Genomic DNA, 17,469 nt, shown 5'->3' on the forward strand with positions numbered 1-17,469 from the left:
CCTGCAAAAAGATTAGAAATCATTTTCAACAACAATAATTCCAATAAGTTGATTATAATAACTGAACATTAGTAAATCCATGGCAGAATTATCAATTCAATCATAAAGCATTAAACATATTTGGAAGGCTCAACCATAAGAGAGCATGGGAGAGAGTGACTTTGATGGGGTGTCTTGGATCCTCTACCCTAGGCCCAAGAGTGGATATATCATCTCTCTTGGCCTCATGGGGCACATGCCATCCATATGAGTTGGTCTACTGAGTGAGGTGTCCACTTTCCGTTCTCCCTCATCTTCCCATCCTTTTCCTTCTCTCTATGATTGGTCTTCTTGTATTGATGCACCATGATAGAGGAAAGAGGTTACAACAGGGTGCCCAAGAAGCCATCTCCTCTAGGCCCAAGGGAAGTACCTTCTGTACCCCCTTGGCCTCATGGAACCATCTAGTCCCCTCATAGAGGTGGCGTACCTAGAGGAGTGAGCCATCACCGTACCACTCTTGCAGGCCTACTTTCCTTCTACCATGGCTATTGTGATACAATCAGATGCAGTTTAATGGCTATTGTGATACAAAATAGGAAAGGTTCCAGTATTACCCAATATAAGCTACAGAATTCACAAAATAATAAATAGGAAAGGTTCCAGTACTCAGAAAATAGGAAAGATTCCAGTATCATATATATACTTAAACATATAATAAATAAGCTACAGAATTCACAAGTCAGATGTAGTTTAATGGCTATTGTGATACAATCATAACCGCAATGTATTACTCAATCAGTAGGGTGCAGAACTATATTCATTAGTGCAGCATTCATTCTATTATATACAAAGGAACTCATACCAAACAGTGTTAATCAATCAATCTGCTGTATACTATTAAATGCTTTCTTCGATGATCCTCTGGCTGCTGAGCGTGCTCAACTTATATCTCTTCATCGGGTAGAGAAGTGGTGACCATTCACTAAGGGGTGACTCCTCTTAACAACCTACATGCCTCTTCATATCATTCCACACCCTTAATACATTATCACTCCTAACTAATCACCATTGCTAGAGATTAATGGTAAGGGCCGATCTTTATTGTCTTTAATCCATGGAAGTTCGGCTGTAGTAAATCAACGATTTTCTCCATGAAATTGCAAAGTCTTACTGTGTAAGACAATTTTGTTATTGGGATCTGCTGTGAAGAAATGTGAGTCGCTGATCAATCATGAAAGTTCTCCCCTCCCAAATTTGCTTGCCCTTGAGCAATGATCGTTTTAACTAATTTTTCTCAATGCGAGGACTTCTAACTAACCCTTGAAGACTTGTAATCTTAAGACAAGTTTTGTCTCATCAATTGTAATTGTAAGAACTGTGTTTGGTTGTTTCTATGGATATCCCCGACTAAAGATTTGTAATCTTAAGACATGTTTTGTCTCATCAATTTTAATTGTAAGAATTGTGTTTGGTTGTTTCTATGGATATCCCCGACACACTCTTTAAGTGCACAAATCAAGCTGATTGTTAAAAAATTACATAAGTCAAAGTGAGTGCTGAGAACAGTGGTGGACTGAGAGAGGCGAGTCTGTAGCTGGTGCCTGGCGGATTGACCGAGGCAGACTAAGAGAAACGAGTCTGTGTTTGGGGCTGCAGGATTGAGGTGATTGCATTTTTGTGGAGAGGTGAGTCTGTGTTTGTGGCTGGCGGACTGAGGCGTTATGTTGAGAAGCAACTGCAATTTCTAGAATCCAAACCATTGGAACTCCTGCCGTGCCGCATTTTATCTTCTACCACCGTGTATTTTGTTTTTGATTTTTTGGAATTTGATATAGTTTATATTTATTAATATTTTTTATAAATTTATAAACAATAAATCAAATTATATTAAAAGATTAATATATTAAATTTTTAATAATATAAATTTTAAAATGTTATATTTAATTAGGTATATATTGTTGGATTAAAAAACTGTTATATTAAATTAAACTATATTACTTATATTTAAAAATAAATAAAATTATATAAAGTGAATTTAATCCAATTTTTTTTCCGAATTTTTACCCTTGCTGAACTTCATCCAAATTTTATGGTTGCTGAATTAGTATTCAAATTTGAATGTTGTGACTTAGTATGTAGACATGAAGCATACAGAAATACATGTATTGTAGATCCTCCTTACTGACTAGAATGTATTTTATTGATCCATATTTACTTGACAAGGAAATTTTGGGGTCTTTATGAGTTGACATATTACAATTTTTATTGGGGGAATCTTAGGAATATGAGGGCGTTGTGATTACTAGATTGGTTCCTGCACAAAGCTCCATGTGTTAATTGTCCTCTCTCCTTTTGATGGTTTTCTCTCAAGATCTCCTTTGTCATATCTTGTTTTCTTGTTTGGGTTTCCTTTTGCTTCTTCATTTGATGTTGCCTTTATTATATGTAGTTGGCTTTCATTTCCACATATATGTCCAGGTCCCCACTTCTCTTTGTATTTGTAGCACAAGTGTTCATCTTTAAGGCCCCTTCTCTTGCAACTATGCCCCGACCCCCATACCTCTTTGCATTTAAAGCATAATTTTTTCTCTTGGGTTTCATCTTGTTTACAAGTGTGTCCTCATTCCCATTTCTTCTTGCAATCAAAACATAGTCCTTTCTTCCTTAGTTCTTCTCAGTTGTCATAAGAGAGGCATGCTCTCTTGCGCTTATCTTTCTCATGGGAGGGCTTATCTTTTGATGCCATCTTATTAAAGTGATCCTTTTCCCTTGTTTGGGCGGTATCAAGTCGAGTGGATTTAAGGATTGCTTCTTGGAGTGTAGTAGTATCCAAGACACTAGACCTCGGGTGGTATCCAACAATCCTTCTGTAAATAAGTAGATGAGCTTTCTTTCTGATATTCCAGGTAACATAACGGTAGTCTTTGAAATTCAGCCACATAATCTTCAATGAACCCCTCTTGCCTTATTCTTGTTAACTGTTTGAAGTGTTTCTCGAGGTGCTTTTGATCAAACCTCTCAATTAGTTTTTCGGTGAAGGTGTCATAGGTTATTATGTTTTGGTGGTTTTGGGTGACTAATCCGTGGTACTAACATTCATGGGCTACTCCCTCTAGGTGTAATATGGTGAACTTAATGACATCCTCTTCCACCATTGAGTTAAGAGATAGGTATGTGTCAAGCTTTTGGATCCATGCCTGGGCTGTGATCTTACTTGATCCATCAAAATTTGGGAGTATTAATTTGCCTACCTTGTGCTGCAAGTCCCTATTGGTTTGGTTTCTTCCCCTTCTTTGTGTGTTCCTGGTTCTAGCCTCACAATATACTGTAAAAGGGATACTTCTCTTAGCTCTTGGATCAAGTCTTGCATATGCTTAAGCAAGATGATTCCAATCAGGGTTTTGTGCATCTATATCTTCTTCTTCCCCTGTTCACTCTTCCCTTGTTAAGAAGAGAGGTCGGGTTCTCCTAGGGGTAGATCTTGATGTGCTGTCATTTTCAGATTGGCTTGGGGTAGTTTCCCTCCCATTTCCTTCTTGTGATCTTAAGAGAATTCATGGTGTCATTCAGATTTTGTAAGGCTTGGGAAGTTTGTTCCATGAAGGTCCTGAATTCTTGTTCCATTTGCTCACTTCTTTGCCTAAGCATCAACTATTTTATCCCTCAGGCTGGCAGAATCATGCTCTGATACCAATTGTAATGTCACGTGATTGGGAATGCCCTAAATTTGCCCTAATTCTCAATTTCCAAGTTAGTGGGTTTAGAGTGTACTTTAAGTTGATTGAAACCCTGCAAACAGATTAGAAATCATTTACAACAATAATAATTCCAATAAGCGGATTATAATAATTGAACATTAGTAAATCCATAGCAGAATTATCGATTCAATTATAAAGCATTAAACGTTTTTGGAAGGCTCAACCATAAGAGAGCATGGGAGAGAGTGACTTTGATGGGGTGTCTCGGATCCTCTACCCTAGGCTCGAGCAGATATACCATCCCTCTTGGCCTTATGTGGCCCATGACATCCACATGAAGTGATCTACCCAGTGATTTGTTCACTTTCCATTCCCCGTCATCTTGGCATCCTTTTCCTTCTCTCTATGATTGGTCTCCTTGTATTGATGCACCATGATAGGGGAAAGAGGTTATAACAGGGTGCCCTGGAAGCCATCTCCTCTAGGCCTAAGGGCAGTACCCTCTGTACCCCCTTGGCCTCATGGAACCATCTAGTCCCCTCATAGAGGTGGCGTACCTAGAAGAGTGCCCCATCATCGTACCCCTCTTGCAGGCCTAGTTTACTTCTACCATGGCTGGAAGTACTCAGAAAATAGGAAAGATTCAAGTATCATATATATACTTAACATATAATATTTTAAGCTACAGAATTCACAAATCAGATGCAGTTTAATGGCTACTGTGATTCAATCATAACAGCAATGTATTACTCAATCAGTAGGGTGCAAAACTATATTCATTAGTGCAGCATTTATTCTATTAAATACAAAGGAACTCATACCAAACAGTGTTAATCAGTCAATCTGCTGTATATTCAATGCCTTATCAAGTATTTACTATTAAGTGCTTTCTGTGATGATCCTCTGGCTGCTGGGTGTCCTCTACTTATATCTCTTCATCGGGTAGAGAAGTGGTGACCATTCACTAAGGGGTGATTGCTGGAGTGTTGGCATCCCTTCCTAAACCATTACATCTCCTCTTATCAACCCACATGCCTCTTCATATCATTACACACCCTTAATATGTTATCATTCCTCCTAACTAATCACCATTGCTAGAGATTAATGGTAAGGGTCGATCTTTATTGTCTTTAATCCATGGAAGTTCGGCTTTAGTAAATCAACGATTTTCTCCATGAAATTGTGAAGTCTTGTGTAAGACAATTTCATTATTCGGATCTGCTGTGAAGAAATGTGAGTTGCTGATCAAATTGGGGGTATGACATATTGTCTTCTCCCTGCTTATAGGATGCGATGTGGTGAATCAGGCATTATACTGTCAATTCCCATATCAACCTTTCTGTGTAATGAAGAATATAAACTAATTCCCAAAGGACCTCCCAGCAAAAGGAGGAAAATATCAGCGGTGTATCCAGTCCACTCTATCCCACAGCAAACCGATGACCCATAGTGGCAATACATTTTTGTTCAATTTGCAATGCCACTTTTAGGACTGTGTATCTCCACCATTGAACAGCACTGTCAATTTATGTTTAAATTTTTCTTCATTTCCTGTACCACATCTTTGCTTCAGTTCATGTCCACCAGGGCTTTTGTCCCTATTGCAGAAGCTGGTGTAAGCTCTCTATAAAGGATTCAGACTAGATTTGCCATGGGACCAATAAGGTTGAGCACAGGTCTGATGGTAAGTTCCATCTGGATCTGGACAATACTGCTAACTTCCTAGTTAAATTTAAACAAGCCTTGTGATGGATAGATATGCCTTTGAAACCGGTTGGAGTTTTCTTTGTCTTCTACATTCTAGTGTTGGGATGTTGGGTTATATTTATATTTTATCTTTTTCGTCTTGTATTTTGGCACTGAAACATGGTCAAGTATCTATTATAATGCTTATGTTTATTTGCGTTGGCTGTTCAGAATTTTGAACTTTGAGATTAGGTCCTTCTGCTCTTAGCATTATTATGGTTCTTTCATTTTCTTGACATAATATAGCTTAGAGGATGATTTAATGCTCCTTTTGGACTGCTTTATATGGAAGTGCTCAACTGCTTCTTGAACTATAACTATCTTGTACAAATTGCATTGACTAATTTCCACCAATTGGGGGTAATTTATAAGAGATGTTTCAAAGCAATCTTGTGTATTCTTGCTTTTGATGAATGAGGTTCTATCCTAATTGGACCTTAATTTATTTTGAAGAGTCATCTTATAGATTTTCTATGAGCATCTAAGTTATCTTCTGTGAGCACTTGATGCAATTGGGAGAATGCTTTGAGCATCTAAGTTCTCTTTTACAATTATTGTGATTGAATGATATTAAAAATTAACTTTTTGTGTTTGATGCATTGCAACATTCATATTTCCAACTCTGGTGCATTGATTTTATTACAGATATTTCCTCTGTTATGTTCTGTATTGATAGCCTCATAATATGATTTTTCAATTTTGCTTTTTGCAGTGGACAGCGCCAAATCTGAGTGCACCAATATTGAACTTGGTGGATGTCATTTTCCAACTGCAAGATGGTGGTTGGATAAGGTAACATAACCTTTGAAGATGTTAATTAGAAATAAACACACTGTGTTCAGTTTTTCACTGCAGGGGAAAGTAATTGTTGAAATTATTATGGGGCTTTCACCCATCAAAAGACATGGTACATATTTGCGGTTATACAGCTCTTTAAAATGGAACAAGGCTTAAAATATGCTACAAGGCCTCTTGTCTGTAGCAAACCTGTGGCTTTAATATTTTTTATTACAGTTCCAAAATACTTAAAAACACCCAGATTGGTGAGACAACTTTGAGTTTGAACCCCAATCTGAAATAGAGACAGGTTTGAAATAGAGCTCTATGATATTTTCTGAAGTATAGTGATACTCCCAGAAAACATAAATAAGGGCGAAAGTTGTCTGGTTAGCCTAGAATCATATTCATTTATTCTCTTAGCTTACAGGTTGTAAAATAAACTTAAACATGGAAAGATTTAACTCAAACTGGTTAGCATGTTCTTTTTCAGGGCTCCATTTGTTTGTACCTGCCTCTTTATGCAGTGAAACAAGGGAATGCATATAGAGTTTCGGTACCTCCAAACTAGCAATAATTTTTCATCAGATGAGTTAAGAAAGGAGTGTTAAAAACTTCAAGGGTCCTCATATTTGTTGACTCTGATCTGACTAAATAAGTTTTTTTTTTTTGACAAGTTTGGGATTTAGGGCTCCTATCTCATTTTATCAACTTCAAAAAAAGTCAGTACACTTTTCATTTTATCAAGATTTTCCACAGGGATATTTTATTTAACATTTATTAACAAAAGTAAAGATGCTCATGGTTATTTTCCAAAATTGCAAGCATATTAAATAGAAATTCACTATAGGAGTTCTGAAATTTGTTTTACACTCCTTACAGGCGCCAGGCATTTTGGGTGGCCAAACAGGTTCTGCAATTAGGAATGGGTGATGCTTTTGATGACTGGTTGATTGACAAAATTCAACTTTTGCGCAAAGGGGAGGTCATTGCTTTAGCAATTGGAAAGATTGAACAGGTGACTCCTTCATGGAATATCCTACCATTGCCTGCAGATGATGGCATGTGTTTGTAGACACCAATTAATTAATTTTAGAATTTCTATACTTGAATATTCCGTTTGTTTTCATTGGCCTTGTTTTGGAGTTGATGAATGCAGTGGGTATTCTGTTCCATTTATTTGGGGGATTTGATGCTTTTCTAAGACATATATTAAAGCCAAAAAATGGCAGCAAGAATAAAGGCTCTTTATCCTTGAGCTCTAATTGCTCCTTTTCTGAATGAGCTGGACAACTATGCTTGCCTCTTTTAACCTATAAGTTAACTTACAAGATACAAAATATAAATCCTGGCTACCTGCAAATGCTCAATAAAGAGAAAGATACGCCACTCAATTAGTTTTACCAGATGGATTTGCACTAAATATAATACTGTCTGGGCATCACACTGTAATTTATTTTGCTGTTTTTAATATATGTTTTAATTGGAATAGGCTGTTGTGCACTGCTTTTTTCTTTTCTGAAAATTTTATGCTCAAGAAAACAACATACTACAAAATATAGGAGAGGCACCATTTTTGGTAGTAATAATGTATGAGGTAAATACCTGAATCTATTGCAACTTTTAGACCATAGTACATAGTGTTGAGACCATAATCTTTTAATTCCTGATGCTTTTAAATTCAAGTTCATCTCTCTCAAGCAGTATAAATATCACTTTCTCCTTAGAGTTCAGACATTAAAGAATCATGGTTGCTTCTTCTAGTTATTTGTGTTCATGCAGGCAGGAGTAATCTTTCTTTCATAAGAGTTATATAGTTGTTCTTGATGCATTGCAAACATTCATTTCATGATGATGGATTATCTTACATATCCGTGTTATCTGAACTTTTAAATTATGTACTGCTTTCTTAAAGATTCTATAATATTCTATTGATCTTTATTATTTGTCCCTAGAATTACATGTCCTTCTTTCTAAGATGACAATTTAAAAAAATGGAAGGTTATTGTGAATCTTCATCAAAGCAATTCCAATATTCTTACATTGATTCATTTTAAATCTTTTCAGATGCACATGTTGCAATCTAGAAATTGACCATATGATTGGATTGGGGTATAACATGGAGGGAATGGGTTATAGACTAGTAGTTGCATGGTAGAAGGGAGAAGCCCCAAAGGTCAAATTCCTTTAAATTGTGCTTTGTGCATCTTGCATGCTTTCTCAGGGAGCCTAAGATGATCATCTTATGTTGAAATGCATTTGGTGGGCCTATGGCTATTATGTAACGGTGTTGTCCTGCATTTTGGTTGGCCCATATAAATTAAACTTGTATTCTACAGAGCTTGTCTTGAGCAAACCATGAATGGAAAAACTTAGAGCTATCATGTTGGATTCAATACCATTGAACTTGTTTACAGGAACGGCAACAGTTTTCAACTAGCAATGCATGTGACAGTTTTGAATGTGGTTTTGTCCTTAAACAGCCTCCATGGGAAACACAACATTTGTTGTGTACAGAATATATTGGTCACTGCTAGCTGAAAGAGGAAAAACACATTTTGATAATGAATGATAATGCAAAGATAGTGTGTGTGACAACCTACCTGAATTCTGAAGCTTGGATGTACTTTCTTGGGTTCATTAGCAGAAGCAGAAGCCTTATTTATTCTACAACCTGAACTTTTAAAACTTGAATATGTTCTTCTTGAAAGTCCATGCTTATATAATGAATCACACATGACTCGTGGCCTTCATCAATGAGCTGAACAATTAGAATGGAAAAGCCAAGTGTTGCTAATCTTGTGCTTAACTTCTATTTCAACAAGTGACTGTTAATTGACACTCAACTGATGTTTGATTGTGTTGGTTGAAATTCTGGAAGAATTGGATATTTTGTCACCAAGTGTGATCCATAAAATGCTGGAGATACTCTCCTAGCATTCACCAATTATGTATTTCATACTTGTTAACCCTACAAACACCTTCAAACACAACTGAACTTTCTTTCTTAAGGTTTTATATCAGCAAAACATGTTCATGATGGTTGCAATAGTAATAAAAAATACATAGAAGAAGTAAAAGTAAAATTTAAACAGACAAGAATGACTGGAGATATGATTTACATCTCTGGATAGATCCTCGAAAGGGAAGAAAACTCCAGAAGGGACCTTTTGCTCCTCATGCCACTATCTTTCAGTCTTTTCTAAGTGTCTACAATGCCTTTAGGGCAGATTAGAGTTTCAACAATGAATAGAAGAAGGTTTGTAATGACCAACCTCTCAAATATTGTTTACAATGAATATACCCCTTTCCCATGTATTCCCAAAGGTGAACCAAAATGAATAAACCCCTCAAATTCCACTCATTGTCTGTACTTTGATAGAATTGCTAGAGCAATTTGGATCTTGGTGTGGTAAAAATGTAATTGCCACTTAGAATAGTAGCGGTTTCAATATCGTAACTTGTAGAAATTGGCAAATTTGTTATTCGCAAATTTCCTCTCTTTGTAGTTGTAGCGTCATAAAATTGCAACCTTGCAATTTTCGACCGCATTTGGGTCTTCACATTGGCGAAACGAATCCCTAAGCCTGATTGGAGACTCGAGACATGCTCGCACCTCCCGAAACATTCATTTCCTCGCATCCTGCACTTCCCTCCTACACTTCTTGTCCTGAATTAGGGCAGGACAATGGCGTGGCGCCCTTGTCCTTGCCCTATTTTGGGCTCCCTCCACTTAAGTCTTGCATTGGGCTTGTCAATGAGCAGGAAAAGGTTTTCTATGTCGGCCTGAGACAAAAAATCAGTTACAAACCCTAATTGGCAAGTATATAAGATGCATTTTCCCCTCTAATATGCATAAGTTCGATAAGTTCAATAAGTGGATGAGCTCGATAAGTCAACGAGTTCAATAAGTTCAAGAAGCGAAATCAAGCATTCAAGCATTCCCTTCAAGCATTGAGCATCTCAAGGTTCCTTTCAAGGCTAGGTGTTGCATTCAAGTCAAGGATTCAACCATTGAAGAGGAGATCCCTATCAACATTCAAAGCATTCAATTCTACATATCCTTTCAAACAACTCTATCAACATTTCAATTGCATCCTCTCTTGAGGCGAATTCTACTTCAGTCATTTACTTTCATTTACTTGCACGTACTTTTCATCATTTGGTTAATTCCAAAACCGGGGTTTGACCTAAAGGCAAACCCCTAATCCCAACAACATTTTCCTCTCTTTCCTGTGTGTAGGTTGCAGGTGCGCAGCTGTATTTGCAAGTTTAAGCTTCATTTTCAGAGACGGAAAAACCCTTTTCGGTGCGCGGATTTTTCGGAGGACCAAGTACACTTTCAACACGGTCCCGACAACTTTCGATCAAATTTACAGGGGGCTTCGTCTCGACATTTTACTGCTAATTCAAAGTGCACAGCTTCATCCCGCATTTCTATCTCAAGTTATAATCATTTCTTTGCTATCTTTACACTTAGTTTCAATTCACTTAATTCATCCTATCCATTCTAAAAGAGGGGTTACATTTTCAGAGACGGGAAAACCCTTTTTGGTGCGTGGATTTTTCGGAGGATCAAGTGCACTTTCAACACAGTCTCGACAACTTTCGCTCAAATTTATAGGGGGGCTTCGTCTTGGCATTTTACTGCTAATTCCAAGTGCACAGCTTCATCCCGCAGCTCTATCTCAAGTTATAATCATTTCTTTGCTATCTTTACACTTAGTCTCAGTTCACTTAATTCATCCTATCCATTCTAAAAGAGGGGTTACTTTTACTTTCCAAATTCATTGTCAATTCACTTAGCATTCAATCTCTTTCCATTGATATTGGATCTAGTGAATTCAACTCCCCTCTTTTAAATGTAATGTGTGAAAGAGGTTGAAGAGGATCCTTTGTGAAACTTTCACTCCTTTCTTGAGAAGGGTAAAGCTTTCCACTTGATCTCCTCATCACCCCTTTTTCACCATTACATTTTGGTGAACCCAACGTCTTACATGCTTGACATTTCACATTATTGCATATTTATCATTTACAAGTTTAATTTTCTTGCAAAACTTAGTGATTAATTCATTCAAAACCCTAGTTGTTAAAACTGGAATTGAACTTGTGTGTTGCAAAAATTGCTATCTATTGTTTTAGATTTGGAAATTGCATTAAATTCAATTTCTTATTTGTCTTGTTCAATTTGCAAATCAATTTTACAAAATTAATTACAAAATTAAGTGGTTAATTGTCAAAACCTTAATTTTCAAAAATCAACTTGAATTTTTGAAAACATTGGATTCACATTTAATTTTCAGATTTGGAACTATTTTCAGACTTTTCTTCTTCCCTAAAATTCAAATTTTTCAGTTTCCCTCCCTTTTCCAAAATTCAAAATTTTAAAATTCAGTGGTTAGGTCCTAAAACCCTAATTTTCAAATTCACTTGGGCTTTGTGTAAAATTCAATCAATTTCAACTAATTTCAGTTTTCAAAACATTATTCAAGGTAGCCTTATCCATTAAGTTTGACCTTTTTCAAATTTGCAATTCAATTTCTTATCTTTTTCAAAACCCTAATAGGGTCCTATTTTCACATTCAAACCTTAATTCCGCATATCTAAACTTCGTAAAATCAACCAATTTTTTGAGGTTAACTCTAAAATCATCGTAGCTTTCATCCTTGAAAATTTTTGAAAAAGTTGGTGGGACTGTGTGCAACTTCAACACGGTCCCTGACTTTTTTTCCGAAATTTCGGGAGACTGTTATGATTGTATTTAATTTGCTTAAATCCAGAAAATTAGCTGATTTTGTCGAATTTTGATCCCTCTAAAATAAAAAATACTTCACAAATTCAACATCACAACTTTCAATAAAAAATTTAAAATTAAGTTGTTAATTGTAATCTGCCCTAATTTAAATTTTTTTGTCAATTTTAAAGTTAAGTAGTATCCCATTGGCCCGAATTTTAAAATTTCAATTTCTTTTCATTCTTATTTTGGAAATTGTGTCATTTCTTCTTTCAACAAAGTTCAAATTGTATAATCATCATTTGGGCATTATTCAATTTTGCAAACTTTGTTCCCCAAATTCAAAACTCAAATTCAAATGTCAAATTCAAATTTTCCCTCTAGTGCATGAGTTTTACCACTATTTGTCCTACCTCTATTATCCCCGTTAGACGAAGCATTAGAATTATGGCTTCCCAAGGTTTAATTCCCAAAGAGATGGAGCCTAATTTGGGTGACTTCTTCAATGAGGATAATGCTAACTCTTCTCATCCTAATAACATCCCTATCTACCCGATTGATGATTCCAATGATGAAGAAGCAGCTTTGACTAGAGTTTCCATAGATCAATTTTCAAAATTGGACAATCAATTTGACAACGTTCAATAATGGATGTCCCAAGAATATCCTAGTAGTGAAGCTCTTCCATTAATTGAAGGTCTAAAACGCATGATTCAAAGTGATAAGAATGGAATTGATATATTGCGTGGCATTCCTCACATTGTTGATTCTAATGTCATGCCTATAAAGAGTTGTGCTGAGAACTTAGGTTATTCACAACCTCCTACACAAGTCAATCATTCTATTCCTTTGACCACTTCAATGAGTAGCATTCCTACTTTCACTTCAAACATCATGATTACATCAACTCAAAATGTTATACCTACAACCATTAGTCATGGGGGCAATCCCTCTTCTTCATTTAATCCTCCATCTTTATCTATGCCTTCAATGAGTATTCCTATTGTCTCTCAACCAATCAATGTGACACAAGGGGGCAATTCGTCCAATCATTCTATCCCTCCGTTTAGTATCCCATTTCCTACTCAATCATCACCTATGCCTACTTACCATAGTGTTCCACCACCCTATTCTCAATCAATGCCTTCTTTCAATAACATCACGCCACCTTCTCAATCAAACATGTCTAACATAAATTCTTCAACCGAAGCAACCATTAATAGCCTTGCCCAAACTGTGTCATCATTGCAACAACAAACTGCTTCTATGAGTCGATCCAAGTTTAGTGTGCCCACATTTGATGTTGCGAGCCCTCTTTCTCTTGATATTGTTAGAGCTGTCCCTCCTAAATACGTTGAAGTCCTTCATTTGGAACTCTATAATGGAAAAGGTGACCCTTTAACACATGTCAAAACATTCCAAACTCTGTGTACTGACTTTGCTTATGATCAAAGATTGCTTGCCAAACCGTTTACTAGAACACTAAGAGATAAGGCTTTACAATGGTATTGCTCTTCGCCTTCCTATTCTATTACTTCTTTTCCGCAATTAGCAAATGCTTTTATTCAACAATTTCAAAACAACATAGGTCCTAAAATCACTTTGATTGATTTAATGCTTTTATTGGTAGATATAAGCATTTGTATTCTCAAATTTCTTTTCCAGTGCCTGATAATGATATTCAAAGAATTTACATTTCTAATTTGCAAAAAGACATTTGGGACAAACTTCTCCTTTCTGAGTTTACTTCCTTTCCGCAGTTGTGCGCAACACTTCACAATTATCAACTGACTGTGAGTCAACTGGAGCAATCTACTCCTATGGCTCCGAGTGATAAGGGTAAGAGTGTTCAAGAACCGTTTGCGAAGTTCAAACCGAATAAAGGCTTCATCAAATTCAATGACACCATCAACAACAACAATGTGAATGTTGCAACAGGTGTGCCTCCTATTTCTAAATTTTTCAGAAGAAAAAGACAATTTACTCCTTTGATTGAATCTTTACATAGCATTATGTCTCAGTTGTTACAAAGAAATGTTATCAACCTTCCTCCAATAAAACCAATTGAGACCCTTCTAAGGCAGCCTCACCTTACTTTAATAATAATTCTTTTTGTCAATTTCATCGTCAACCTGGTCATGATACAGAGAAATGCTTTGCATTAAAAAGTAAAATTCAGGACCTGATTGATAATAATATTATATCTGTGGCAGGTGTGAATGATAAGGGAAACAAATCGGTAGCTCCTCCTAATCAAAATTTTAAGATTTTTACTGATCCTTTACCCTCTCATACCTCTAACGTGATTGAAACTTAACATACCTCTTTCTCTCCCTCTGATCTTACCACCACGACTCCAAATTTGGTGAATATGGTAGAGAAACAAGAAACACCTAAGGATTCATGTATCACATTTGACCCTAGTGAGACCATTAGAGCACCTGATGGACCTTTATACATAGTTGCGAAGATTCAAGATAAACCTTGTCGCATTGTGCTTATCGATCCCTCTTGCATGGTTAATGTCATCACTGAAGAGTATCTTTTCACTTTACTTTTGCATAAACCAATCTATGATGATGCTAATGTGGTCGTTAAATTATTTGATGAATTTTCTTGTCCTACTATTGGTTCTATCACACTCCCTATTGAGGTTCACCCTAAATCTATGGATGTCAACTTTGTTGTCATTCCTTCATCTGAACAATTCCGTATGAAGTTAGGTTACCCTTGGCTATCTTCCATGAAGGCTATTGCTTCTCCAATCCATTTGGTTTGAAATTTCCCCACAATGGAGAAATCATAACTGTTAACTATAGCTTATTTCAACCAGTCGAAAGAAGCCCAGGTGTTCCTATTGATTACTTTTGGCCTCAACAATTTCAATCTCTTCCACAGAGAAGTGATGCTCTCTTTCAATCTTATCAGAAATGGAAGAAAGATATGATTTTATCCTTAAGCCAACCTAGAACTCCAACACTTGATATTCCCATCATTCTTGAAGATGTTGTTCTTCCTCTAACGGATAGAACTAATCTTCCTCCTAAGGAAGATTCCCAACCTATTCCTATGGATGAAACTATGCCTTCTCCTAAGAAGAACAATAATATTCCTCCTAAGGTTAGACTTGTACCTCTTCCTCATGATGGACTTGGTCTCCTTCCTACACCAAACATTCCTCCTTTGTGTGGTGCAGTTCCGCCTCCTTGCTCTTATAGAGAGAAGAGACCTGCCTCTCCTCTTGTTCAACCTAAGAGACCTCAACCTAAACCTCCAACTACCAAAGATGAGAATATTTCTCCTTTCATAAATAATCCTCTTTCTTCTCAGCCTTCCGCTAAGACTCGACGGAATCGTTGTACGAGAGATCGTTGACGGAAACGTCGTGCTAGAGCTTGTGAAGTTGTTTCTCAAACTATTCAATCTCCCAAAACACCAACAGTTGACATGATTCCATTTTCTCCTCAGCCGGATGTTGAACCTAAATCTCCAAATCATAAGTTGCAGAAAACGTGTGATGGTTTTACTTCTATTCATGTTAGAGCTCCTCTTTTTATAAATCTTGATGAAGAAATAGGTGAAAATGTTATTCATGATGGCAATACAACTCTTAATGCTTCTGATAGTGAATATGAATAGGATTCTTTACATTCTTACCCATTGCACAACCTTTACAAGCATCATCATGAGATAAACTGAGTTTAGGCATACCTTTAACCATTTTACCGAGAGCGAGGAGAGCTTGGAAGTGTAGGTGACCCAATCTTCTATGCCATAGCTCGCATGATTCAGGGGTCTCATGAATTAGAGCTTGAATTGGATTAGCTGCAAGCTTATATAAACTATCACATCTATTTCCAATAATACGAGCAGATTTGAAATTAGGTTTCGTAGGCCAAGCGAGTACTTTCCTTTTAGAAAATGCTATTTGCAAACCCTTATCTTCTAAGGCAGAAATGGAAATAAGATTTCTTTTAATACCAGGTACAAAGAGAATATCACATAGTTGTAAGGAAATACCATAATCTAGTTTTAAAGAGGTAGTGCCAGAACCTTTTACCGAGTATCGGGCATCATCATCGATTACTACATGAAGGTTGGTGTCCTTTTCAATCAGATCTGAGAGATGCTCACGAAATCCTGAGATGTGTCTGGAGGCACCACTGTCAAGTATCCACGTATTGCTATCCGTAGGAACATTGCTGGATAGAGCAGAGATAAGAAGGTAATCTTCACTTTGTTCGGCAACTTCATTTAAGTTGGCTTCCCTTTCCTTTGGGTCATTCTGACAATCTCTGGCATAGTGGCCATACTTATCACATTTGAAGCAACGAATGTGAGAGGAATCTCTTAGACTTTTTCCTTGCATCATAGGAGGAGGATCTGAAATCTTTGCTTCTCTTTTCTTTTTTCCAATGTCCACCTTTCCTAGATTTAGCTAAGAGAACATGATTATCTTTGTGAGAGTTCTTGAGTTTTCCTCTTACCTCAATTCGAGATTCCTCTTCGATGCAATTAGATTGAAGACGCTTAAAGTTGGGACGATCGGCTCTTCCACCAATGCTACGAATGAATGGTTCCCATTCATCAGGTAGACCATTTAATGCAATCATAACAAGATCTTTATCCGAGATTTGGCAATCAAGAGTGCTTAGCTTGTCCTTTAGTTCATTGATCTTCATGAAGTAGGCTATGATTGAGTCTTCTTCTTTCATTTTCATGTGAAGAAGCTGTTGTCTTAGAGAAAGGGCCCTGCTGAGGTTGTTGACTTCATACATCCCTTCCAAGTGTTTGATCATTTCCCTGGCAGACACAAACTTTGATATGACAGTGACAAGATGATTCTTGACGGACTCAATTATGATCCTCCTAGCCTTGAGGGAATCTTTCTTGAACTGTTTCAGCTCTTCAGCATCTTCTGGAGGAGACAACCTTTCTTCTTCTACAAACTTCAGCAGATCATTCTCTTCCAGGATCAATAGAATACGGACTTTCCAAGCAGCAAAATCAATGGCTCCCTCAAGTCTATCTTCAGCCTTCAAACCTGACATTATTAATCTGAAAACACACAGCAGCTATATGCACAAATGATTTGCTAAAATCAGAAGTTAGTGACACCTTGGCTCTGATACCATGTAATTTTATACCCTAGGTTTATTAGACAGATTTATATCCTTTAGTTATGCCCTAGATTGTAATCAGATCTGTCATAATTTAGTAAAACCAGAAATGAAGAAAGTAGATCAGAAACAAACACAAATACCCTGGGAAAACCTCCAAGGAGGAAAAACCCAGCATTAAAGACCCTTAGGTCAGATTATATATTCTCTTGATAGCAAAAGTACAATACTTAGCTCCTTTTACAAATCTGAATCCTTCATGAATGACAGATCTGCACTCCTTCAAGTCTGTACCAAAATTGCTTTTGCCCTCTAGAACTAATTCGCCTGAGTCTGGCTAATTTCGCACTTCTCCAGAGCAAGTTCGCACTTCTTCAGGCAGAGGTAATTCGCTGAATGATTAATTGATTGT

General features: G+C 36.8%; 1 protein-coding gene across 7 annotated transcripts in view; it reads left to right on the plus strand.

The window, feature by feature from the left end:
- Window positions 1–17,469, plus strand: part of LOC131050131 (uncharacterized) — a 53,887-nt gene that overhangs the window by 18,016 nt on the left and 18,402 nt on the right. For 3 of the 7 annotated variants that reach the window (XM_057984295.2, XM_057984294.2, XM_057984298.2), the window contains 2 exons: window positions 6,139–6,218; window positions 7,086–7,221. In XM_057984295.2, the coding sequence (XP_057840278.2) occupies window positions 6,139–6,218; window positions 7,086–7,221 (216 nt within the window). Of the gene's footprint in view, window positions 1–6,138; window positions 6,219–6,696; window positions 6,926–7,085; window positions 7,222–13,697; window positions 13,876–17,469 lie in introns of those variants that run through there. The other 4 variants (XR_009106853.2, XM_057984296.2, XR_009106854.2 and 1 more) reach the window with 4 other exon arrangements.

The sequence above is a fragment of the Cryptomeria japonica genome, chromosome 6 (genome assembly GCF_030272615.1).
Source record: "Cryptomeria japonica chromosome 6, Sugi_1.0, whole genome shotgun sequence".
Classification (NCBI taxonomy): Eukaryota; Viridiplantae; Streptophyta; class Pinopsida; order Cupressales; family Cupressaceae; genus Cryptomeria; species Cryptomeria japonica.